At 45.5% G+C, this 27261-nt stretch overlaps 1 protein-coding gene and 1 non-coding gene across 2 annotated transcripts in view; both read right to left on the bottom strand.

Annotated features, from left to right (window-relative positions):
* Positions 1-27261, bottom strand: part of TEX14 (testis expressed 14, intercellular bridge forming factor) — a 106552-nt gene that overhangs the window by 42768 nt on the left and 36523 nt on the right. Inside the window, exons 3-13 of the mRNA XM_065909377.1 lie at positions 20381-20495; positions 16457-16622; positions 15560-15693; positions 13755-13836; positions 13058-13188; positions 11829-11942; positions 10762-10885; positions 9161-9339; positions 3821-3972; positions 2516-2706; positions 1606-1756 (exon numbers count right to left, since the gene is read on the bottom strand). Coding sequence (XP_065765449.1) covers positions 1606-1756; positions 2516-2706; positions 3821-3972; positions 9161-9339; positions 10762-10885; positions 11829-11942; positions 13058-13188; positions 13755-13836; positions 15560-15693; positions 16457-16622; positions 20381-20495 — 1539 coding nt within the window. The remainder of the gene's footprint in view (positions 1-1605; positions 1757-2515; positions 2707-3820; positions 3973-9160; positions 9340-10761; positions 10886-11828; positions 11943-13057; positions 13189-13754; positions 13837-15559; positions 15694-16456; positions 16623-20380; positions 20496-27261) is intronic.
* On the bottom strand, positions 21681-21895 carry LOC136150499 (small nucleolar RNA U3). The gene has a single exon (XR_010659910.1). It is a non-coding gene; the product is annotated as a small nucleolar RNA U3 (small nucleolar RNA).

Raw genomic sequence — 27261 nt, 5'->3', positions numbered from 1 at the left:
TATAATTCTAATCACTCATTTGTTATATTATGACAGAGACTGAGAACATAGCTTCCTGGAAATCAAACCAGACCATGGGAAGGCTCCCCTGAAATACATGCTTTTTTAAAGGTTATAAATAAAGTACTGCAACGTTCCGAAAGGTTTATTGGACTCCTTATAACAGTTATTGTGGGAATTATTGCTGTCATGGGACAGCCACGGCCGCAGCAGTAGCCGGGGTTGCACTGCATCAAACTATACGAACGACTACATTTGTACAGTAGTGGCACCAAAATGCAAGTTCTGCCTGGGGAAGTCAGACCCATACAGACCAAGAAAGTAATGAACGATTGACTGGTTTAGAAAATGCAGTTCTCCTTCTAGTGGATGAGATACAAGATTTGAAATTACAAATTCATCTTAAGTGCGATTGGAATATCTCTTCATTTTGTGTCACACCTCAGAAATATGATCAAAGTGCATATACTTGGGATCAATTATCTAAACATTTGCGAGAACACATTCGTAGTAATCTATCCTTAGATATTTCCCAATTACAGGCTACTATTTCTAATATGCAGAATGCTCACTTACAATAACTCCCAGAAACTGATTTCTTTAAAGAAATTGAGGAAAGCTTACATAAACTTAACCCCATGTTGTGGATTAAAACTTTAGGAGGAGGATTGCTTGGTACTATAATATCAAGATGCATATTTCTAACTGTTCTGTGTCTAGTCCTCAGATACACGAGAGAAATCATCCAAGAAATGAGGAAGAAAGAAGTTGCTCGGACAGCGTATCTACTCCTGCAAAAACAGAAAGGGGAGATGTAGTGGGAATTTCTAATAATGTACACTCAGAGCCTTGAGAAATTTCATAGATATAGCACCTGGGAAAACAGCATATATCAAGAAACTGTGTTGATGATGTATCAACAATGATGAAAAACATTTTTCATGCTCTTCTGAGAATAACAGCCTTCTTACAGACCCCAAGGCCAGACCCAGAAGGGAGTATGACTGGGGTCATAAAAGCATGGGCCTTGGAACAGCAGGTCAGCGTTAGGTATGAACACTGCCTACACACTTACTGACTGTTCCCGAGACTATCCCCCAAGGGAACGGCCTGGGCTCAAAACAAGGAGATCTGGACTATGTCATTGTAGTGTCTCAGGAAAGACAAATCAGAGAAAGTTTTGTAGTCTGCAATCAGGAATAACAGCTGGACTCAGAGTGGACTCTGCACCTCAGTCCAACAGAGGTTGCAGGTCCCCTGACCCATTGCATCAGATTTGGTGTTTTGCTTTTATTCTCATCGCTCGCTCCTGGACCTTTAGGGCAACAATGAACAGATAATAATTTTAAATAAAAATCACCATGTTTACTTATGAAATGATTGAATACATTCCTAAATCATACTAGAAAGAAATAGATTGTTACTGCCCACTTCTGGACAAGGTGTATATGGAGCCCATAAAGTTTAACTTAATTTTAAGGATCTTGATCTTTTTTCCTAAGGCAGTCATCTTTCCCAGTATAAGTTACGGGTATAACTTGGAGGAGTTGATTAGTTGCAGCTCTCAAAACCCAGTTATGTCAAAACCTTGAGTTAAGGCCATACCTGTTTCCTTTAGCTCTTTTATTTCCAAGTTAGGGGTCTCTTTTGGATGTTCTGAAGTTAGTCCTAGATAGACATTGACATCAGGATGAAATTCGTATCTCTGCACCCTGGGACTCTCAGTTGGCTGAGTTCTCTGGGCTCCAATAAAATCCTGTAACAAGGGAAATACTGTCAAGGACATATTTGCAATCATCTGAATGTCACTGGTGTTTTAGAAACGTATCTAGGTGTCAGATAAACTCCCTGTTACTCCTGTTGGGTAGACTCACTGTAGTTCTCATAAATGAACTCACTGTAATTACCAATACTTTGAAAAGTAATAACAGAGGCTTTGCTGGTGGCTCAGTGGTAAAGAATCCACCTACCAATGTAGGAGACACGGATTCAGTCTCTGATCTGGGAAGATCCCATGTGCCGTGGAGCAACGAAGCCCCTGCACCGCAACTTCTAAGCCTGCGCCCTAGAGCCTGGGAGCTGCAACTACTGAAGCCCACACACAGAGATCCCATGCTCTGCAACAAGAGAGGCCATCACAACCACAGAGTAGCCCCACTCGCCACAACTAGAGAAAGAGCCTGTGCAGCAACGAAGACCCGGCACGGCCAAAAATAAATAAATAAACAAAATTATTTGTTTTAAAGTAACTAAAGCTGCTGTCCACTGAATCACACTAGCGCCTACAGGGTGCCCCTTTTACACTGACCCTCTCCAGCGTCCCTCTGCAACCTCCTGCTGCCCTCACCAAGTCAGGCAGTTAGGCTGTTCTTGGGAACACAGAAAGAGTGTCATGAAATGAGGATTTCCAAAACTTCCTACAACTTGATCTCTAGCTTCTTCCTGGTCTCTTAACTCCCTAATCTACCCTGAGATAGGTAAGCAAAAATAGACCCCTAACAACTTTAGAGCTTACCTTTAAGTCATTCTTCATAATATACCGGATATCTTGAAGGTTCATAGTTCTATCTTTCTGCTTGACCTGGATGCCTGACTTAACAATATTATAGTAAGGTTTCGGAAGCCTGACATCAGCTTCTAAATAATTTCCCAAGACTATGGTTTCTTTAATGACGGAGCCATCTAAGCCATCCCAGGGTATGTTGTCTGTTAAGGAAAAAGCCAGAAGAAGAAACATTAAGAAATCAGATGAAACTGGGTAACTTCTGTCAAGTTGCTCAATCTCTTTAAAATTAATTTCTCTCTGTAGAAAAACTACTGGAAGCTCAATAACAAAGGAGAAACCATCTGACCCAAATAACAGGGAAATCCCTGTCACAGAGACAGGAAAGAGCAGTGTCAGACCCCTGCAGGTATGGACTTCTCGATGGCAAACCTGGGGACCACAAGGGGATGTTTCCTGGTGTCAGGGTGGCCTGCCCAGTGCATTCGTGTCACAGAAGGTGAGGCCTTGCCTCTGAGGCTGTAAACACTACTAAATGGGGCTGAGTCTCACCCCATCAGTGAATGTGGTATGTATACCTTCACCTCAGAGTCCTGCACGTTTGGAAGGGCTTCTGTTTCTTTTAAGTGACACTGCTTATACATACAATGGGTCCTGCATGTGTTTGATTTCCATTTACTTCTCAGAGGCCAGTCCTTTCCCCTCATCTGTAAGTTCTTAACATAGAGAACAACTTGTGGTTGCCAATGGGGAGAGGGGAAAGAGAGGGATGGACTGGAAGTTTGGGGTTGGTAAATGCACACTATTACATTTAGAATGGAATGGATAAACAACAAGGTCCTACTGTATAGCACAAGAAACTACATCACTCAACATCCTGTGATCAACCATAATGGGAAAGAACATTAAAGAATTGCACACATATGTGTAACTGAGTCACTCTGCTCTACAGCAGAGATTGGCACAACACCGTACATCAACCATACGTCAATAAAAACTAAAAAAGAAAAAGAAAACAGGTTCTTAAGGGGCACCTCGCAGAGACCCCTAAGCACTGACAGCAATATTCAGTTTACAAACTCTCCTTGGATTAAATGCACTCCCATTGACAAGCCAATAGGTGGGCTTTGCTGAATCTTAACAGGTTAAAAGAGAATGATTTCTGAGAGATCATATCTTGCATAAACACAAAGGTTTCCTTAAGTCTTTTTTCCCTGTGTCCTGCATTCTCCTAACACTAAGTGACTCTTCGGCGGGGGGAGAAACCCAAGCTAAGAAGAGGGGCTTCGGTCACTGTCAGTGTGCTCTCTGACCCACCTGTTAAAATCTCCTGTATGATCACGGAAAAGCTGTAGATGTCCGACTTCACGGTGGCCGCCTTCTGTAAGATCACCTCCGGGGCGGCCCAGCCGTACAGCTGGGTGGGGAGCGGCACTCGAGTGAGGTCCCTGTGTGCACCCCCAGCCTGGCTACAGAAGGAAATGAAAGGCAGGGCTGATGCCTTAAAGGATCCCTGTGATTACCACGCAGCACATGAGTCAAACACTTGCTGATAACCTCCTTGAGCTTCTAGAAACCCAGCTAGATCCTGAACCAACCCACACTGCCTGTCGTTTCAACGCCAGCAATTTCTTACTGTTGCTACCTGAGCAGGCAGGCCCTGCCCCACCTCCCACCTCAGCTGGCCACTCCCTCCTGCTCACTCACTCCCCGCAAGTCACAGGAGCCCTCTTGCAGCTTCTCCAACGTGCCAAACACATCACCACTTCAGGTTTTTGCACTGGTGGTTTCTTCTGAGAGTATGCTCTGCCCACATATCCTAGCATGACTGCGTGCTTCTTATAATTAAAACATTAGCTTGAAAATCACCTCGGAGAGGACTTACCAGAACACCTTTATTGGCATCAGAGCATTTATTATCTCAATTTCTTGTTCATTGATTTATTATTTATTATCTGCTATCCCTAAGAAAGGCAATCCCAAAGAATGCTCAAACTACCCCACAATTGCACTCATCTCACACACTAGTAAGGTAATGCTCAAAATTCTCCAAGCCAGGCTTCATCAATACATGAACCGAGAACTTCCAGATGTTCAAGCTGGTTTTAGAAAAGGTAGAGGAACCAGAGATCAAATTGCCAATATCCACTGGATCATCGAAAAAGCAAGAGAGTTCCAGAAAAACATCTATTTCTGCTTTATTGCCTACGCCAAAGCCTTCGACTGTGTGGATCACAATAAACTGTGGAAAATTCTGAAGGACATGGGAATACCAGACTACCTGACCTGCCTCTTGAGAAACCTGTATGCAGGTCAGGAAGCAACAGTTAGAACTGGACATGGAACAACAGACTGGTTCCAAATAGGAAAAGGAATACGTCAAGGCTGTATATTATCAGCCTGGTTATTTAACTCATATGCAGAGTACATCATGAGAAACACTGGGCTGGAAGAAGCACAAGCTGGAATCAAGATTGCTGGGAGAAATACCAATAACCTCACATATGCAGATGACACCACCCTTATGGCAGAAAGTGAAGAGGAACTAAAAAGCCTCTTGATGAAAGTGAAAGAGGAGAGTGAAAAAGTTGGTTTAAAGCTCAACATTCAGAAAACTAAAATCATGCCATCTGGTCCCATCATCTCATGGGAAATAGATGGGGAGACATTGGAAACAGTGTCAGACTTTTATTTTTTTTGGGTTCCAAAATCACTGCAGATGGTGACTGCAGCCATGAAATTAAAACACACTTACTCCTTGGAAGGAAAGTTATGACCAACCTAGACAGCATGTTAAAAAGCAGAGACATTACTTTGCCAACAAAGGTCCATCTGGTCAAGGCTATGGTTTTTCCAGTGGTCATGTATGGATGTGAGAGTTGGACTGTGAAGAAAGCAGAGCGCAGAAGAATTGATGTTTTTGAACTATGGTGTTGGAGAAGACTCTTGAGAGTCCCTTGGACTGCAAGGAGATCCAACCAGTCCATCCTGAAGGAGATCAGTCCTGGGTATTCATTGTAAGGACTGATGCTGAAGCTGAAACTCCAATATTTTGGCCACCTCATGTGAAGAGCTGATTCGTTGGAAAAGACCCTGATGCTGGGAGGGACTGGGGGCAGGAGGAGAAGGGGACGACAGAGGATGAGATGGCTGGATGGCATCACCGACTCGATGGGCATGAATTTGAGTAAACTCCGGGAGTTTGTGATGGACAGGGAGGCCTGGTGTGCTGCAGTCCATGGGGTCACAAAGAGTTGGACACGACTGAGCGACTGAACTGAACTGAATATCTGCTCCATGGGGCAGGCTTCTTATCTCTTATATTATCAGAACTCTAAACTTACACCAAGGCCTCAATGCTTACTTTTGAATAAATGAACCTAAGACTTTTTCAAGAGCCCCTTCCAGCCTCCCTCAAAGCCTTCTGGGACTCTTCCAACTCTTCATGATTGCTTCTTTTCTGAGCTCTGCCCTCTTGGAAATGAGCCCTCTCAGTTTAGTACTCAAAGTTTCACTGATTTGCTTGAATAACTCAACTTTGTAACCTGGCTCCTTGAGAACTAAGTCAGAGTATCCTACATGTCCTCTGGGCCAAAAGTCCTCAGGATGAAATCAGCGCTGCCTTCTGCACACAGCTGTCATGAGTATCAAATGAGATCACATGTGTGGAAACTCTGTGAGCCATAAAGCACTAAGCAAGTAAGGAATTAATACGAATGTTGTTGTTGTTGTTTAGTTGCTAAGTCATGTCTGACTCTTTGCGATCCCATAGACTGTAGCCCATCAGGCTCTTCTGTCCAGGGGCTTTCCCAGGCAAGAATACTGGAGTGGATTGCCATTCCCTTCTCCAGGGGATCTTCCTGACCCAGGGACAGAACCCGGGTCTCCTGCACTGCAGGCAGATTCTTTCGTGTCTGAGCCACCAGGGAAGCCCAGGGTTGAGGCTGGCCATCTCCAAATCCCCATTTTACTCTAGGATTCACATTTCTATTGGAGAGCACGTCAAAGAAACTGTTACACCTCCATGCGAACAACAGGTGGCGCTGCATCACTGGCAAACAGCTGGGGTTTTGTCAACCTTCTTGAAAAGTCTATCATCAACAGGAAAAATGTCCAAACCCTTTAGCTCTTGAACACACAGCCGAAGTGGGGAACCTTGCTCTGCATCACTTCAAGGATTCACTTCAAATGCTTCCTGAGCACGTACTACTTTGTGGCAGGCGCTGAGCTGGGCGGTAAAGATGAACACGCCCTAGCATGGTTCCTGCCCTCTTGGAGCTCACCATTCGGAGGGGCCGACACTTGACTGCTGGGCAGTGAAGCATGCTCGGTGATTTGGGGAAAGGGCTTCAGTATAGGCTTCATGGGGTGTGGTGGAAGATGGTGTCAGAAATAAGTTTAAAAGGATAAACGGGAGCGCCAGGTACTCCAGGCGTGAGAAGCAGCCCTGAGAAATGGCATGGCCTGCAAGTGTCCTCAGACGGCCAGGCAGGGTGGTAAGTGATGAGCGTGACACTGCGGGTGGAGCCCCCACCGCGGAAGGCTTCCCACTCTACAAAGTGCAGGGACTTAATCTTGCAGGCAGAGACAGACACTGGGATTGAGAATTGACCAGGTCTGAGACTGAGCAGCTCAACCGGCGAGAGCTATCTGGCCTCCACCGGTTTCCAACGGAAAACGGCTCCAGTCACAGCTAACTTCTCCCTGCTGCTCTCTCCTCCCATCACCACCGTCTCCATGCACGAGCGAGGAGGAGCTTCTCAACCTGTAAATCAGTCAGAACATCATTCTGCTAAAAAAAAATCCTTCACAGTATCCCAGTGTTCTAAGGATTAAATTCAAACTCTTTGCCAAGGCCCACAAGGGAAGCCCAATCTAACCCGTGCTCTCCTCTCCAGACAGAGACAAGGGGCACACGTGGCCCAGGGAGGTGATAGCCTTTCCACTTCATTCATTTAAAAAACATGTTGAGGAACTTCCCTGGTGGTCCAGTGGTTAAGACTCCACGCTGCCAATGCAGGGGGTGTGGCTTCAATCCCCGGTCAGTGAACTATGATTCCACATACAGCATGGAATGGCCATAAATAAATAAATTAATTAAATTGTCTGTAAATAAATAAAATAAATTAAAAAAAAAATAAAAATAAAAAGGAATTTCCCTGGTGGTCCACTGGCTAAAACTCCACGCTCCTAATGCAGGGGGCCCGGGTTTGATCCCTGCTCAGAGAACTAGATCCCACATGCTGCAACTAAAGATCCCGCATGTCATGACTAAAGATCCTGTGTGCTGCAACTGAGACCCAGCGCAGCCAAATAACTAAATACATTGTTTAAAAAAAATTTTTTAATTAAAAAAATAAAGAACATGCTGAGCTCCCACTGTGTGGAGGCCTGCTCTAGGTATCTGAGATATGGCAGCAGATAAAACAGAAATCCCTGTCCTCATAGAGCTTTTCTAAGAAGTAAATTATGAGATGTAAGACCTGCCAGGGGCTTCCCAGGTGGCACTAATGGTAAAGAACTCGCCTGCCAATGCAGGAGACATAAGCGATGAGGGTTCGATCCCTGGGTCAGGAAGAACCCCTGGAGGAGGGCATGGCAACCCCCTCCAGCATTCTTGCCTGGAAAATCCCATAGACAGAGGTGTCTGGCAGGCAACAGTCCATAGGGTTGCAAAAAGCTGGACATGACTGAAGTGACTTAGCAGGTATGCATGTAAGACCTGCCAGAGACTCAGAAATAAAGCCTCAGTGATGGTGGTGGGTGAGGACCAGGTTCAGCGGAGGTAAGCAGGTCTCAGCCAGGGGTCTGCCGGTGGCTTAGGCCTCACAGCTGTACCAGAGCAGCCTTGGGCCCGGGGCTCAGAGCTGTGGAGGACAGCAAGGAAGCACAGGGTAGATCTTCTGCCGCCCAGAACTGGAAGGAAAGGACTCTGACTTCTGCCAAATGGGAAATGAAGTCCATCCCCCAAACCTTGAGTAAGGATGACGTTTTCATCACTACTTCCCTCCCTGCACTGAGCCCCGCCCACTCAGGTCAGGATCGTAATGCTCACCAGCAAGGTTCACCAGCACCCACTGCCTTCTCGCATCTTCCAGGATGCGCAGCTGTGGTGCATTTCCCAGCCTGCCTGCAGGGAAGAGGTGACTGGGCGCTGGGCACTGTAAAGTGGGAAGTAATGATACACCCACTTCCGGCAGTCCCTAAACCCTGCCACGCGTCCCTCCAGGCTTGCTCTTTCTCGCTGACCAGCAATGCGGAGGACACAGTGGGAGGCGGAGGCCTGGGGGCAGTGGAGCCCCAGAAGGGAGGAACGCAGAGCACTGTGAATGCCACCCCTTCCCGACACACACACACTGCATCGCAAGGTGAGTGAGAGATACTTGGGCTGTGTGAAGCCACAGAAAATTTTGAAAACTCAGTCTGGCTAACATGTGCTCATGCTTGTTAAGTGTTTATTATAATGAACAGAAGTAACTTCCCCAGAGTCCCTCTAACCTTGGCGGACAGGGGAAGACATTGGGAAACCTCTTTCTCCATTGATAAGGCAGTTCAGCCCACCAATGAGGGATCCTGCCCAGATCAGATTCTCTCTCTACAGCAAAGCACCCACCCTGGGGAGACCCTGTTTGGAAGTCATGATCGAGGTGCACCTACCTTTCCATCATGTACTCCAGGTTGGTCAGCCTCGCTTCCCCCGTGGAGACAATGTGGATGGCGTAGGAGCTGAGGGAACGGTGGATAAAGCCCCGGGAATGCAGGTATCTCAGGGCATCGGAGATCTGGAGCAGCAGGTGCACGATCACCTCCATGTGCAACATGGGGAACTGGGCCCGCTGCAAGCAAGAACAAAGTCTGACCAGCAATGCGGAGGCCACAGTGGGAGACGGAGGCCTGGGGGGCAGCGGCGCCCCAGAAGGGAAGAACGCAGAGCACTGTGAAAGTCACCCCTTCCCAACACATACACACTGCATGGCAAGGTGACTGAGAGATACTTGGGCTGTTGTGAAGCCACAGAATGCTTCGCAGTTTCCAAAGTCTTTTGCATTGACCTTCATGACAGCCACCTGGTGTCATGGTGGGGAACCTAAAATCCAATGAGGTTAAGTGACCGGCCTGAGGTCCCACTGACTCAGGCCCCCGACTCCAAACCTGGGTTCCTCTCCCTTAGCCAAGCTGCTTGATGTTATGAAGACAATGAGGAGAGAAGTCCTCGAACCTGGTCCGCAACCTCCAGTGTGGGCCTCACCACCACTGGCAATGCCAAGCCTGTGCTGAGGGAGTACCTGATCATAAAGGACAATCCAGCCCCCACTGCGGTCGGAGGACCCAGAAACTTCACTCCAGGAGGACAGAAGTTCCCTCCCACTAACACACCCAGTCACAACTTCTCTCCTCTCCCCAGAAGTGGCATTTAAAGTCAATCCCCTCCCCAGAGGAGAGGAAAGGGAGCTATAACACTGAGAGGCGGTGCCCGGGCAGGAGGAGGGGTTAGCCATTTCAGGGAAGGTCCCTTCCTGCAGGCTCTCTTTTCACTCCAGCCCAGGGTCTTCAAAACAAAGCCATGGAGTAAGAAAAACCAATCTTTCAGGACCTTTTGGAAGTCACATTTCAGGCCAAGGCAAGCTCCCAAGCAGTCTGTGTGCCCCATACCCTCCACCAGGAAATCGGGAAAGCAGGAAGGGACAGACAAGGCCTTGCATATAAAGGTCCCAAAGGGCAGCGGTCCCCAACCTTTTTGGCACCAGGGACCAGTTTTGTGGAAGACAATTTTTCCATGGATGGGGGCGAGGGAGGTAAAGTTTCCAGATGATTCAAGCATATTACATTTATTGTGCACTTTATTTCTATTATTATTACATCAGTGCCATCTTAGATCATCAGGCATTAGATCTGGGAGGCTGAGGGCCCCTGCGAAAGGGCACAAGTGAAAATGCCAGGAAATAAGGCCAGAGACTGTTTGGTTATTGTTAGTTAAAAGTGTGGCTGTGTGTTTTCTGGGTCTGCTGAGCTCTCAGATGTGTGATTAAAAAAGCCAGACTAACAATAACAAAATCACACTAGTTCCAATGTGCTGATTAGCTTTAAATGGTGCATTATATAGCCCCCCTCTGGGTAAAGAACTAAGAGATTTCTCTTCTATGCGTGCACAGATGGGAACTATGCTGCTGGGGGAAAAGAAGAGAGGGGAAGGGAAAGGAGAGTTGGAGTGGTGGGGAAAGGCAGCAAGGGGAAAATGCAGGGAAACAGTCATTTACCCGTTCGTGGAGGACACTGAACAGCGTGCCCACCGTGATGCGCTCGTACACGAGGCGGGTCTTCTCCAGGTCCGGGGACAGGCACACAGCCATCAGCTGCAGCAAGTGGGGGTGCCGCAACTTGCTGCAGAGGCAAAGAAGCTCCAGGTGAGGCAGAGGGAAAGAGGACAGGATGAAATGATGGGTGCTTTCCTTTCTTCTGGGCTCCCTGAACACATTCCAAACAAATTCTATTTACACACAATGTTCTGCTAAGAAAGTGGGATGGGGTAGGGGTCGAGTTCTCTGTTCATGGAATTCTTGGCTTTTCACTGATCAGAACCTGAAGGCTTAGGGTCATCAATGACAGTGTCACTAAGAGCTATTAAGCAAGGGCCTTGACATACATCACCTTGATCCTAATAACCAGCTACAGGAAAGGTGCCATTACAGTTACACTCATAGAGATCAGGAAGCAAAGGCCTGGGAGAGGTCAGGCCCAAGGTCACACCTCCCACCCAGCCTCACATCAGAATCCACACTATGTCTACGAGCCTCTCCAGCCTCCTTGAGCCCCTTTAGGCTGACTTTCCCAAAAGGAAGGGTTTGGCTTTATAGGAGTTGAGTGAACTTGATGGGCCAGGGACTATTTCAAGGCCTCAGCAGCGCTGGTATGCAACCAAGGATGAAGTTCCTGCCCCAGCAAGACCTGAGGGACCTGAAGGACTAACCCCTGAGCCACAGGAAACCTAAGGTACTGAGACCCATGGGCATGTCTTCCAAGGAGACAGCGCACACGGTCCTGATGGTGGGCCTTGAGGGCTGCAGATGAGCTAGCCAGGCCTGAGGCTGGACCTCAGAGACATGCAGGGAGTCTATTAGCAGACAGAATTGAGCCCCTCACTACCACCATCCCCAGCACTCAGGCTATTCAAGAATGCTTCTTTTTCCTTCTTGGCAGGCCTGGAAAGTCAAATCAACCCACCAGGAGGAAATGCTGAGGCTGAGGAGGCTGGTCTCCACCCTCAGGTACAGCCCTACATAGCCCTGAACTTGGGTCTGAGATGCTCCTGGGTTTTCTTTCTTACCTACTGTGCTCTTGCTCGGCGATTAACAGGTCAGCCAGCCGCAGCCTGCTGCAGTGCGGGTGGGTGGGGAGGTGCAGCTCCTTCACCGTGACCCTGCTCCCGTTCCACACCAGGCTGCCGGGGCAGGAGAGAGTGTGAGCAGGAGGGAGTGAACAGCCACTTCTGCAGACACATGATCAGAGCAATAGTGTTCACACAGATTCTGTACAGCTCCCCCCCACCCCCGCGACATGCCCCTGCAGCACGCGTCCTCCCCGCTCCTACCCCCAGGGCCTAAAGCACTTCAGGGACTTAGTACAGGTGGCAGGAAGTCACTTAGTACAGGTGGCAGGATTTAAGGGAGGGAGGGGTTTAAGGGAGGGAGTGACTTGATCAGGTTTGCCTGTTACAAAGACCAGGGCACCAGCCGTGTGGGGAGTGGTGGGCAGGGGTGTCTGGTGAATGAGAGGCCACTTGGGAGGCTAGTCTGGGGAGGGACATGAGGTGGACGGAAGAAGAGAGGACGTGACAAATCCATGGCTCAGGCAGGAAAACAAGAAGCACATCTGCATGAGACACAGAGCCAGTCTGCAGAGGCCTTCTCAGATGGGTGTGACTGCTAAGCAGGGAAGCAGCAGCCAGGTTCAAGGAGGACAAGAGACCTTGGACAGGACAACTCAGGTGATCCTGTAGGACGCTGGTCGCTGGAGACTGAGCCCATCCCAGGGACTTCTGTCAGTCAGATCTTATTACTGCCATCTCTGTTGCATCAGCTGGTGAGAGCCATTAGCTGATGCCTGTGGGGCTTCAGTGCCTTTGACCTGTATCAGAGGCCAGTCACCACTATGCTGCCTCTAATTCTCTAGAGAGCAGAGAGGTTGAAACACTGTTATAAGTAATCTTTCAGAGCAGTCCTTCTCAACAAGGGGCCATCTGGCCTTGACTGTAGACATTCTGGTTGTCATGATCATAAATGCAGGGGGTTGGGGGTGCGGGCAGAGCTGCTACTGGAATCTAGTGAGGAGAAACCAGGGACACTCCCAAACATCCTACGGTGCACAGGACCACCCCCAACAACACAGGGGAACAAAAATGTCAATGGTGTACAGATTGAGAAATCCTGATGGAGACATTTGCATTTCAGTATGTCCCTGTGTTCAGGCAGAAACCCTCCCCATACAGGGAAGTCACACAAAGTCTATTCTTCCTGTGGGACTAAATCCGACTTTCACCGGCCAACTTCTGCTTACTTGGTCATGACCATGTAGGGGCCACTGAAGAAAGAGAAGGTGGGCTCATCATCAGCTTGAATCACTTCCTTTTCTCCAATTACTGGAAGAGATCCTAGATAGGCCAGCTGTGTGCCTCCTGTGAGATAAAACTGAAAGCAAAGCAGAGTTTCAAACAGAGGGAGAAAAGGGAAAAACTTAACTACCTCCAGAATCTTGTCAGCCAGCTAAAAATAAAGGTAGCTGCTATTTACCAATTTGCTGGATACCCCTATGCACTGGGTGTAGTTCTTTTTATTATCTTTAATCTTCCAAGAAACCCTGCAAGGTTGTGATACTCTTTCCCTCTTGCTGGTGAGGAAAATGAGGCTCACAGAAAGAGGTCAGATGCCTACAGGAAGCACCAGGCCTCAGGGGTCCCATGAGGCCCCCACAGAACATGTCTGGGGCCTTCGCTGGGAATTAAGGGCTCAGTTCCTAAAATTCCCCAAATCTAGCCCAGAGTCATTCAAAAGAACTCTCCGGGGCTTTCATCATTTTTCAGTAAGGACAGAAACACTGAGAGGTACTTGTCCTGCAAAAGCAGTAAAGAAGAGAACACTTTAGGGAGGACGTGGGAGGCCGTGTTGGATGAAGTCGTGGGGCCCGAGGCCAGAGCCGGGCCAGGGAATTCCCCAGTGAGTCCCGCAAACAGTGGCTGCTGGTGGCAACCTCTTACCTTTCCAAAGCCAAAGCTGTAGATATTTTGGGCAGAAATGACTCCAGCCTTCAGCGGTCGGTTAGGAGAGCCGTTAGGGTTTCTAAATATTGAAAAGAGGAGGGGCAAGTAAGGAGGAACCGTACCCAGAGGAGCAACGCTGAAGCAAGCTGTCAGCATGTGTAGTTGGGTTTCGTTGTCACCACTTAGAGCCAGCCATCTGAAAGGACCCCGTGGTACCCATTTCCTGGCGTCCGCGCCCCTGTGTAGCCACGCACAGGTCAGGGAGGGCTGACCTGTTCGCCCAGCAGGATGCTGCGGAAACGACCGCGTGGTGTGAGTGCCAAAGCCAGGCCCCCAGGGCTTCTGCCCTGATCTCTTCTGCAGCCCGTGCTCTGGAGAAGGCCAGCTGCCATGTTGTGAGGGTGCTCCAGCAGCTTCACGGGGGTGACCAACACCCAGCACCAGTCTGCCAGCCGTGCGAATGACCATCCTGGAACTGGACCCTGCAGTCCCAGAACGCTGCAGCCCACGCTGCATCTCGACCACATCGTCGTGAGGTGCCCTGAGCCAGAGCCACCCAGCTGAGCCACCCCCTGATCCCTGACCTAGGGAAACTGTGAGATGTTTACTGTTGTTTGCAGCCACTAAGTTTGGGCTTAGTGCGACAGATAACGAATACAGATGGTCAAAGTTGGAACGAATCATAAAGAGTATCTTGTCCAACTTTCTCATGTTACAGACGGGAAAAAATGGAGCCAGAAAGGGGAAACCTGCTGGCCTGAGGTCACAAAACAGCAGCAGGGACTAGGCTTCGGCTCTGTCAGAAGAAATTCGGTTTGCCAAGATCCTAACTCTGGCAGGAGAGGCGGTGGAGGACCTGAACCAACTAGGGGCTCCAAGGCCAGATGAGGGGTTCAGGTGCTTAAACCTGATAGCCCTGGGAAGACCCTAAAACGGTTTTTAGTAGTGAGTGGCACAATTCAGATTTCATTTTTAAGAGGTCATTCTCCACACTGAGTAAAGAACCAAGATGGGCAAGAGTGGCAGCAAGGAGAGCAGTTAGGAGTAACTGGTCCTTAAGGGAATCACGAACTTATCTCTCATGAGAAGCATCCAGGTCATGAGAAGAAAACCAGGACTTGATGTGCAAAGAATGAGATGCGGGAGCCTGTGAAGGGTGAGACAAGTCTAGCCACCCCAATAACAGATAAAGATGCCATCAGAGAAAGTCACAATGGACACAATTTTCCACATATAAATCCTAAGTCAATAAAGCCCAGAAAACTTCAAATGACTCTCCTGAGCATGAAGAGAAGCCTGGATGGAGCCCACCTCCTGCAGCTGTGATGGGGGCTGGGGAGGCTGCCCACCCAGGTGGCAGCAAGTCTTAGGCCAGCTTAAAACAGCCTGAGGAACCTTAAATTAAGCACTTGTGGTCTTCTGCAACATTACTAATAGAGGAACATGCTTTCCATGGTTCTGAGATGACCAGAAAAAAAGCTAGCCAGTTGTTCTGCTGAGAAAGGGTTTTCTGCTGGGCAGCCCAGAGCTGAAAAGTTCCTTCCTTCCCTGCTAACCATATGGTGCTTCCCGCTGGAGCCCAAAACTCGTTTCCCCCAACATTCCTGGAAGCGGGGAGCGGGAGTGGATGGCACACTGATGGTTTTCAGAGGCCACATCCTCTCCCTTGAAGCTCACCCCTTTGGGTGGGCAGGTGTTGGGAGGAACTAGTGTGGGGGCACCAAGGTGGCCCAGGCTGCAGGGCCCCCACAGGGAACGCTGGGTGATGCAGAACATCCGACTCTGCTTGCGGCAGCACTCACCCCTGCATGAGGCCCCCAAACCGGGGCAGGCCACTAATGAGCCGCTGAGGGGAGTCAATCTTCTTCAGGAGGTCAGAGAAGCCCTGGATGATGGCTTGCATGTGCGCCGCGCAGCGCTGCATGAACTCCACCATCTGCAACACACAGCAGGGACGGTCAACCCCACACGGTTAAGGGCCAGCCTGGCTTTCAGTGGGACCGGAATGGTCTGAGGAGACAGGAGCCCCCCACAGGGAAATCTCTGGCAAGGAAAGGGGCCACGGGATTCCCTAAAGATATGGAATGAGATGATTCCATTTTCAGGGAGCTTATTTGACGATAATTTCCTCCAAACCCTTCATTCAACAGATAAGGAAACTGAGGCAGGAGTATTTTAACTTGTTTCCAAGGCCCAGTAGCTAATGAGCAGGAGAACCCGAGAGAGGGGACTCTGCCCATCTCCCCCTTCCCTCCATGTGCCCAGCACTGTGCAAGTCCTTTATTCTTTCCATTTGTTAGATTATTTAGCCCTCATTAAAACACATGCCTGCCAGCATGTGGCTACCGACAAGTTACTTAATGTCAATGCACTTCAGTTTCCCCATCTGTAAAATGGAGACAATAATAGGACCTACCTGAGGGTAGTTGTGAAGATTAAATGAGTTAATATTTAACTAGTTTAATTAAGAACAGCTGATGCAGGGTAAGTGCTAGTTAAGCGTCAGACAAAACCACAATCGTCCTCTCTCCCCACTGAATGGATGACCAGAAAAACTGACCGAGGCTTTACAGTTGGTTCACTCGCTTCATCCCAGGCATGTGTGCCCAGGGCTGATGGCAAGCCCTGTACTGTCCCCGGACCGGCCTCTGGCCCTGCGCTCTGTCACCCGCACGTCTGCAGAGCAGGCCCTCCCTTACCACGGTGCTGCGCTCCTTCCCTGCTGCCAGAGCCCAGGTCTGCGGGTTTCGGCCCTTCTCGTCGTGGAGTCGAAGATCACCCCCTGCATCCAGCAGTTTGCTGAGGATCCACTGGTTGCCTGAAAATGCTGCTGCATGGACAGGAGTACTCCCATCAAAGCAGCGGCTGGAGAAGGGGAGGGGTACAATGAGTGTCCATGGAAACACTCCTCCCCTTCCATGGATAACACAGGGCTCCCTTACTGCAAAGGCAACCTTTGGTGATAGGAGAACTGTATGAACACCATTAGTGACACACCAATAACACCGTTAACAGTCCCATCTTTATACACCTTCCCCTCTCCCATCTTTACCACCACTGTTCAAGGAGTATTATTTCTCAATTTACAGATGAGGAAACAAAAAGGGCAAAGCCAAGATTCACACCCAGGCATGGATCTGGTTCAAAACCCAGTGTTCTGTCTCCAGTCCCCTGACGCTGGCTGCCCTGAAACCTTCATGTCTATAGTGCCATGTGGTCAGGCTGGTGAAGCACAGCCTAACCAGAGATCATCTCATGTGAGAATGTCTCTATCTCCTAAGTGCTATGGTGGAGGCCCACAAACCTTGGCATCAGCAATGTGGTCAAGCACCTACAACTCAAAAAAATGTAACCAAAGCCAATAAACTATCTGAGACATGAAGGGACACCCTTAATGAGATGTGAAGATGTGATATGCAGCTGTGGTTTCCTAACATGGTTGCACATCAGGATCACCTACAGAGCTTGCTTTTTTTTTTTTTTTTTGGCCATGCCAAGCAGCATGCAAGATTTTAAGTTTCCCAACCAGGCGATCAAACCTGAGCTCCCTGCATGGAGTCTGAACCACCAGGGAAGTTCCAGAGCTTGCTCTCTTTAATTTAAAAAGAAACAAAAATGGGAGGAGGAAGGGGGAAAGAAAGGAGAAATTTTAAAAATTATAATTAAAAAAAAAGAAGAAAGTCTCCCAATTCCAGACCCACAATTCTCTTGCCTAGAGGCAACTACTGTTACCAGTTTTTGTATCCTTCCAGAAATTTTCTATGCACGTACAAGTAGGAATAAGAATATGCTATATTGGGAATTCCCTGGTGGTCCAGTGGTTAGGACTTGGCATTTTCACCACTGCTGAGAGCCTGGGTTCAATCTCCAGCCAGGTAAGTAAGATCCCACAAACCACATAACGTGGCCAAAAAAACAAAACAAAGAATGCTATATTAACTGTTATGCATTTAAATTTTTTCTTTTAACAATATATCTAGGAGAAATTTCAATATGAAAACATACAAGCCACCTCAATTCCTTTTTAATAGCTGCACAGTATTCCAGTATACAGACATACCATATTTATTTAATAAGTCATTGGGATATCTGTCAAAAATACAGATATCAGACTATACAGCAGACTGAATCAGAATCTGCAAGCATGGAGCTCAGGAATGTGTACTTTCTACAAGTTCCCCAGGTGATGCCAATGAGGCAGTGGACCACCTCACTGTGAGTTCTCTCCTATTTCTAGGCCTGATGAGCAGTCCAGCACCCTGAACTATGGGAACTGTAACATTCTCCTTGCTTTAAAAATAAATTTGTATATAATGTTTTACAGCCTTCTAATCATTCTTCCCATAAACAGTAAGAGAGCGAGGTAGGAAGAGAGAAGATATTATTTTTTATTTCTCATGAATGCTAAGGAAGAAAGGAATAATATTTCTTATGCCTAACTAACCATACAAGAGAATCCAGGTTCAAGTGGTATCAAAATGTATTGCTTTGTTAATTTATTCTAGAGGCTGAAAACTAGAGGCCCACAGACTGATTTGGCAACCCAGAGGCATGTTTTATTTGGTCCATATAGTATTTTAAAAGAATTTAAAGTAATGGACAATATTTAACATTTTGGGGATTTCACAATAAAAGTTGAGATTTTTAGTCTCTTGGAAAATCTGGCCTCCATGGCTTCCTTTTCTGCCCAGTTGCATCAGATGCTACTTAGACAGAGCCTGTACCCACTGAACCCACTTAGTCCTGCAGGCATCTGACTCTGTGACCTCAATAAGCCCAGGCCAACACAGCATTTCCATGGAGCCCTTAGGAATACATTCTCCCCCCCGAAATTTCCTTTCACCTTGATGGAAGATATTTTAAAGTACATGAAAGTGTTCCTATCACAAAATTAAAAGCTAAGGGGCCTACCTTCTTCCTCCTGATATTGTCCTTTCCCACCTCCTCCTGTTATGATGGGGATTTCTAAAAAGGGAATTTCTGAATTCTTCAGGTGCTGGGCTCCTGGTCTCAGATTTGTCATTAACACAATGCATCATTAAGACCAGCCATTTAAACTTTCTGGGAGGGTCAGTCCCCTAGTCAGGAGTATTAAAGATTATTTTTCTTTTGCTTTTTTACTATTATATACATATTTTTTATTTACTTGTTTTTGCTGCAGAACTGCAGGCAGGGCTATTTCTGAGTTTTGATACAGCAGAGACAGAGTGTATGTGAGTCCAGAAAAATTCTGGAAGGAAACAAAGCAAAATGTTCATTATGTTATCTCTGGGTCACAGAATTCTCATCCTGCTGAGTTTTTCCGTTATACTTCTCCAAGCTTCCAATTTTTTTCCCCTCTAAGTAAATAATCTTATAACAACAAACTTCCAAAATCAGTACTTAAAAAAAAAATACATTAAGTAGGGCCTCCTTATATTAGATATGAAAGGTATTTTATGACTTATGATGTACATATTCTGGCATTCCTGTGAAAATTAGATGGAATCCTGTAAATGCTCAAAATTTGTTTCTGGTTCTGTTCAGTGTAAACCGTAAAAATACCTGCTTTTCCCTGTTACCTGGGAAGGCCCTGGGCAAAGCAAAAAGTCCTACATGGAGAGAAGAAATGTTCACTTTTAGCTGCCTCATTACAGTGTGTTGCTCTTTCATATTAAAATTTGGGGGGACTTCCCTGGTGGTCCAGTGGTTAAGACTTTGCCTTCCAATGCAGGGGGTGCAGGTTCGATCCCTGGTCAGGGAGCTACGATCCCACATGCCTCATGGCCAACGTCAAACAGAAACAGTATTGTAATGAATTCAGTAAAGACTTTAAAAATGGTCCACATTTAAAAAAATAAATTAATTAAAAAAAAATTTGGACCATTACTCAAATTCTTCTAAACCACAACTACAAATGTCATCCTGACAAAGCAATGCCAAGTATCACTGATTAAGAACTTAGCTGTGGGGTATGTTAAAGTGCTTTTAAATGAATCATACAAACAATATTGTGGATGGAACTATACAAGCAGTACTTGTTAATGACTAAATTAATTAATAAGTAGTGAGGTTCACTTATTTCATAGGGTCTAGTAAAACTGCTCAGAAAACTTTATTAATAGTCAAAAAATCACGTTTCTGTTAATTCCCTGGTGGTCTAGTGGGTTTTTTAAGAGGCATTTAAAGAAATTGATCAGTAGTGTCCGACTCTTTGCAACCCCATGGGCTGTAGCCTATCGGGCTCCTCTGTCCATGGGATTTTCCAAGCCATTGGATTTTCCAGGCATGAGTACTGGAGCGGGTTGCCATTTCCTTCTCCAGGGGATCTTCCCGACCCAGGGATCAAACCCAGGTTTCCCAAATTGCAGGCAGATGCTTTACCATCTGAGTCACAGCACTCTAGTGGTTACGACTCCAGTTTTCCACTGGGGGCCTGGGTTTAATCCCTGGTCAGGGGACTAAGATCCTACAAGCTGTGCAACCAATAAAATAAAATAAAGTATGTTTCAATACAAGTGTACAAATGTAGTTCACCAACATAAATTAGTAAAGGTTCCTTTAATATCTTGTTAAATTAGTTTCCAAACACTCCAGTTCATCTTTAGTGTGTATTTTCTAGATAGTGATATTATTATACTTACTGATTTGGATCTGCTCCATAATCCACCAGGACATCAACTAATTTTGTAAGGCCTAATAATGCTGCAATGAAAAGGGCTGTCTGGCCCAGGGAGTTAACTGCATCAACATAAATTCCTGCAAAGCAAATATCAGGATCAATGCAAATACAAGAAAAAAACTAAAATTCCTTTATACAGTATTTTTTTAATTAAAGGAAAAATGAAAGCCCTCTTTACTGATAGTAACATAAAAGAACACAGAATCAACTAGAAAGAAACCACACTCCAAATGTTACTTCCAGAAAATGCCTGCTGGAAACCACACTCCACTACATGAACAAAAGAAAAGGGATGAAAACTGTTCTGTCCTCAAACATAAAAATGGAATTCATGATAAGTTGAGATGTGTACACACAACAAACTCAGCAAACTAAAAAGACACATGATCAAAACACATAAACGTAACTGAAAAATGTTTAAAAGTCGCTCAGTCCTGTCCAACTGTTTGGGACCCAATGGACTGAAACTTGCCAGTATCCTCAAAATCACTGAAGATGGTGACTGCAGCTGTAATTAAGACGCTTGCTCCATGGAAAAGTTATGATCAACCTAGACAGCTTATTAAAAAGCAGAGACTTTGCCAACAAAGAAAGGTCCATCTAGTCAAAGCTATGGTTTTTTTCTGTAATCATGTATGGATATGAAACATGAGTAGTACCGAAGAATTGGTGCCTTTGAACTGTAGTGTTAATTGTGGTGTTGGAGAAGACTCTTGAGAGTCCCTAGGACTGCAAGGAGATCCAATCAGTCCATGCTAAAGAAAATCAGTCCTGAATATTCATTGGAAGGACTGATGCTGAAACTGCAATACTTTGGCCACCTGATGCAAAGAACTGACTTCTTGGAAACAAAACCTGACGCTAGAAAATATTAAAGGCAGGAGCACAAGAAGACGACAGAGAATGAGATGGCTTGATAGCACATCACCGATGCAATAGACACAAGTTTAAATAAACTGAGGGAATTGGTAATGAATAGAAAAGCCTGGTGTGCTACAGCCCTTCGGAAGATTACAAAAGAGAAATAATCTAAACTATTCTTGCCCCGTAGTAAATCTCTCCAGCCCAATGATCTTGTATGAGAAACACATCTAGAACCACCACACACATCCAGCTCGAAAAAAAAAATTAACAGGAAACATGAAGCACAAACAGGAGCACACTACCTAAAAAATAACAGCCAACACTAGTAATAACTAATAAACCCCTCAAATAAAAAATAAAGAGCCCTACCCCACAATATTATTTAAATAATACCCGAAGCCACTCAGACTACGTTCTCTCCCTCTTCTTCTCCAAAAAGAAAAAGAAGAACGATCATCAATGGCCAATGGCAGCTGCAGAAGCAACACCAAGAGCCAGCTTCACGCTCAGGAGAGAACGCTGCATCTCCTCCTCGTGGTTTCGGGTGTTCTACACGATCAGAGAAACTTCTCTAGTAACAAACTATAGAAATGATCCCTGAAAGTATAGTCTTAACTCTAGACTGCTGGTGTTCAAGAGGTGTACAAAACGCACACATAGTTTAGTGATGGTGAGTTTTTTTAAAAAACGTATTGTTCTCTCAACATATACACTGGCATGTGTTTTCTAAAGAATCCTTGCATTACCAAAGACTGGCAAAGCTTTTTGAACACTCTCAGCAGTTCAGAGGACATTTCTTTTTTTTTTTTTTTTTTCCAGAGGACATTTCAAACTACTTAATTAACATACGGTTTTTAAGCAGCCAATCACACGCCAGTGATTTCCAGCTCCTCCCCGTTTGTCCCGGCAGACCCGCAGCATCAGGATTACGTAAAAGGCTGACGACTACAGACTGCGCGGCAGACGGAGCTTTCCGCCTCTTTTGAGACTGGCGGCCGAAGCAAGGTCTTTTACGAGAGGACCAAGTGCATGGTGAAAGGAACGACCTGAAGCCAAAACCTATTTGCAAACCGCTTTATGCTATGATCAAAAGGCCAAAATAAAAATATTGTTTGGAATTTTTTTTCCCCAAACCAAGGAATTCTTATGTAGATAAAAATTGCCTTTAAATAAGCAGGACGGTACGTCATCCCCCTGCTTAAAGCTTTGGTAGTGTCAGCTACAATCTGGCGCTTGCTATGGGTGCTTGCTATCTACCTCCACAAGGTTTAAATCACGTGCTGCTGACCTTCAACACACCCTGAGGGAGTTCGAGGTGCAGAGCAGAAATGAGGTACTCTGTGCTTGGAGAAAACGGGCAGGACAGATCCTGAGATAGTTAAGATAGTCTCAGGAGCTGACTTTATGAACCCAATTCGTGTATCTCCTCATAGTTAGAAAAGCACTAAAATCCTTCATGGTGACAACACTTTCTGGTGACTCGCAGAAGCTTCACGAGACTAGCAGAAACTTTCTAAGGAAAAAAAATGTGCTTGATTGAATGTACCCTCCCTTTACCAAAATCACATATATACTGACCTTTCCCCCTACCTCTATGGAACAATTTCTCAGAGCTATCTGAAATCCTATCTCCCAGGCTGCAGTCCTCATATTACCCCAAATAAAACTTGACTCGCAACTCTCACGTTGTGTATTTTTTTAAGTGGAGAGTTACTTCTCAACTCTTGGGCTAAAGATAGCCTTTCTCTAAACAGTTTACCAATTCCGGTTAGGTCTGGCCCACAGGAGTCTATCCAGTCTTATTTTGCACCAAATCCCCCCTTATTTCAGCCATAATGAACCATGTGTGTGCATGCCTATTAAGTCACTTCAGTCGTGTCCAACTCTTTGCGACCCTATGGACTGTAGTCCCCCAGCCCCTCTTACTCATCACGTTCCTTTGCACAAGCTGTTCTGCCAGGAATGTTAGAAATGATGGATATTTCACCCTACTCTGGAATATTCAATAAACCAATACAACATGATGTCTGAGTTGAAACAGTGGGAAGAAGAATAAACTTCCTTTAAAGGTCGAAAAAAAAAATTGAAAATGAGAAAATATTCAGTGCTACAGAAGAGGTGGGAACAGGGGACACTTTCCTAAATGCAACTGGAAGTGTGAACAGTTACAATTTATTACCAAGTACTTTATCAAAGCATTGTTTCTGGTAAAACAAACAGCCAAAAAGGAAATCTTAATATCTACCAGTACAGGCACAGTTGAATAAATTATGGTACATACAGATAATAAAATATTAGACATTTAATTAAAATGAATTAGCTCTCTATCAAAATACAGATAGACAAAATGTACTATTAAAAGGGAAAAGCGAAAAGCAAAAATCTAAGCAAGCAGGCAACATTGGGGGTTCAATCAATGAGTGGATATGAGCTAAAATGATCGATTTGAAGTATCTAACAGAGTTTAGCAAATAACACCTACTTTATAAATATTAAAAATTAAAATTCCAACACTTTTTTAACCAGTAATGGGATTTAAGCTTAAAAAATAATCCATTTTGGACTTCCTCAGTGGTCCAATGGTTAAGAAACTGCCTGCCAATGCAGGGGACATGAGTTGGGTCCCTGGTTTTGGACGATCCCACACGCTGCAGGGCAACCAAGTCTGCGCACCACAACTACTGATCTGGCGCTCCGAAACAAGAGACGTCACCACAATAAGACACCTCCACGCTGCAACAAGAGAGGGGCCCCCCGATCGCCACAACTAGAGAAATCTCAGGCACAGCAACAAAAACCCAGCACAGCCAAAAATGGATATAAAAATTTTTTCAAACAATCTATTTTGTGCAAGTGATACAGGTGCTGTCAGATGTCCACCACCCTCCCCCCAAGTTGCTGGCATCTGAAATAAAGCAAATTTTTCTTTTCACCAACCTGGCCCATTTACTGGCTTTTGAGCGGCAAGCAGCTGGACCCACACACACACTAGGTGACACAGGTTTTCCACAGACCAAAGGCAGGCTAAAGACATGGGTGGCAAGGACTGTGGGGCCCCACTGCGGTTCAGGAGAAGCTCTTTGGCCTGGGTTTTATGGCATTCTAGAGTCTGGTCCAATTTGCCTTTCAGTGCTTACTTCCTAAAACATCTTGTACATACTCTATCCTTCAGACACACACACACACACACACACAAAATAAACTAACTGCTATTTGTCCGCTCCTTTGTTGTTTGCTCTAATATAAAATCCCTTTGCTCATATTTATTAAATGAACAACCAAATGAATAAACTTACAGTATCAACTTACCCACTACTTTTTTACCCACTACTACTTTCTTAAGCATTAAAAACAAAACAAGGAAAAAAAAAGCAAAACAAAACAAGGCAAAACAAATAGCATCAGAGAGGGCTCTCAATTTCTTTTTTTTTTTAATTTCTGCTGATAGTGATTTTGAATGATTTTGTTGTCTTTTCCTGTTTCTTGAAATAAATATATGAATTTCAAAAAAATGAGAAAAGCAACTTACAGAACATTATAGCGTGATACCAATTTCATAAAGGCAAATTAGCAATTTTAGACTATATTTGTATATTGTTGATTCCACTGGTTAAAATAATTTATTTTTTGTAATGAAAGATTGAAGAACATCCCAGCTACCAACCTGCTTTGTCAAAGCACTGAGAATGTGTGCTCAGTTGTGTCTGAATCTTTGCGACTCCATGGACTGTAGCTCACCAGGCTCCTTTGGCCATGGGATTCTCCAGGCAAGATTGGAGTGGGTTGCCATTTCCTTCTCCAGGGGATCTTCCCAGCCCAGGGATCAAACCCTCGTCTCTTGAGTCTCCTACGTTGCCAGGAGGATTCTTTACCACTGTGCCACCAGGGCTTCCCAATAAAAACATTTTTCTTTAGTATTTATTTATTTGGCTGCACCAGGAGCTTCCCAGGTAGCACAGTGGTAAAGAATCTGCCTGCCAATGTAGGAGGTGCAAGACACTCAGGTTTGATCCCTGGGTAGGGAGGATCCACTGGAGGAGGAAATGGTAACCCACTCCAGTATTTCTTGCCTGGAAAATTCCATGGACAGAGGAGCCTGGTGGGCTACAGTCCAGGGGACTGAAAAGAGTCGGACATGAGTGAGTGACTGAGTATGCACCCACAATGGGTCTTCATCGCAGCACATGGAATCTTTAGCTGTGGCATTTGAACTCTGAGTAGTGGCATGTGGGATCTAGTTCCCTGACCAGGGATAGAACCTGGGCTTCCTGCACCAACAGGGACGTCCCTGCACCAACTGGACCGACAGGGAAGTCCCAATTTTTGTAATAAAAACATTTTTAACAGGGACTTCCCTGTTGGTCCAGTGGTTAGGAGTCCATGCTTCCATTGCAAGGAGCATGGGTTCACTCTTTGGTCAGGTAATTAAGATCCTGCAGGTCGCACAGCAGCCAAAAACAACAATTTTTTTAACAGAAAAATAAGTTTTTAAAAAATCACTCAAGAAAGCATGTTCCAGATATTTCCTGAGAAGTGATTGCTTAAAGCCATGAACTCAAGTAGAAAAGTGAAAACAGGACAAAAGTGATCATTAAAATTTAAGCACAGGGACCAGGGTAAGTGAAACTCCAAGGGGAAACTGGCTTAACTCACTGGCATGAAAATTGAATTGGCTGAATATATGCTGTTGCTGTGGACTTAAAAAAATATTCACAACCTAAAAGTGGAGAGTTGTTTTATGTGGTGGGAAATTTTAGACCTTCCAAGCCTGGGAGACAGCATCTCAAGTGACCCTGAGAGAACTGCTCTGAGGAGGGGAGGGGAGGAGCCAGGTTCTACAGAAGTGTTGCAACAAAGGGCAGGTAGTCTGAATGTCAAAAGATTATTCTTAATTAAAGAAAACCAGGTATCTCAAGTGAAGGAATTTAGTGCTTGTCTATGGATGAGGCAAGAGTCTGAGCTCACAGAGACACTCCTTTGATACTCACTCAGCTAACTGGGGCCAGCAGTCTCAGTTCTGAGCCTCCTTGGAGCTCACCATGGGCAGTGGCTGTGGTCTGACGGTTGCTCAACGGATGGCAGATGTTCTTCCTGAGTTTCCTCAGGGCTCACAGCTCACATCTGTGGGGGCTGCGATTGCTGGTGACTGTGACATCCTTGTTTACTTATATGACAGGAAATACTTTATTTCTCACTGTTTATCTCTCCTCTTCTTTTCTTGGCTGCACTTGACTTGTGGGATCTTAGTTCCCCAACTAGGGATTGAACCCTTGGCAGTGGCAACGTGGAGTCCTAACCTGTGGTCGTTGTTGTTCAGTCTCTCAGTCGTGTCTGACTCTGCAACCCCAGGCTTCCCTGTCCCTCACCACTCCTACTGGAGTTTGCTCAAACTCATGTCCATTGAATCAGCAATGCCATCCAACCATCTCTACCAGGGAATTCCCTGAATATAAGCACTTAAACAAGAGCAGTTTTCGAAAGGCATTACTACCTCCAACAGGAAATTAAGCCTGCTTTTACCTAAAGAGAACAATATATAATATTCAGTAAAATTAAGAGATTTTGCTGATTTCTCTAGCTCAGGGTGCAATGACAAATATGTATTAACAGCCCCAGCATAAAGCTAGAGTAGCTTTCAAAGATAGATGTCAGGAAAAATATATGATCTATTAGCCTGAAATAATTTAAAGGGGAGGTTCAAAAGAAAAATATTTATATGAAAAAAATAAAAATATCAGCATACTATACTAAAAAGGCTGATTTTAAATTGCACTTAAACTAACCTAATAAAAGAAAAAATCAACACTGAGGGGGCAAAGAAACCATCTTAAAACAACTAAGGATATATCAAAATTAAGTTTAAAGCTACTTTGAATCCATTTTCCTTGCAATTTCCTATCCTATTACTCATAATAAGATCGGTGTGTCAGCTAATTGAGTAACAACATCCAGACTGCATATGTATTTCCCTGTAACCTG

This window comes from Muntiacus reevesi, chromosome 18 (genome assembly GCF_963930625.1).
Source record: "Muntiacus reevesi chromosome 18, mMunRee1.1, whole genome shotgun sequence".
In the NCBI taxonomy this organism is placed as follows: Eukaryota; Metazoa; Chordata; class Mammalia; order Artiodactyla; family Cervidae; genus Muntiacus; species Muntiacus reevesi.
The sequence above is the reverse complement of the archived record's forward strand: the minus strand, read 5'-3'. Positions and strand labels throughout refer to the sequence as shown.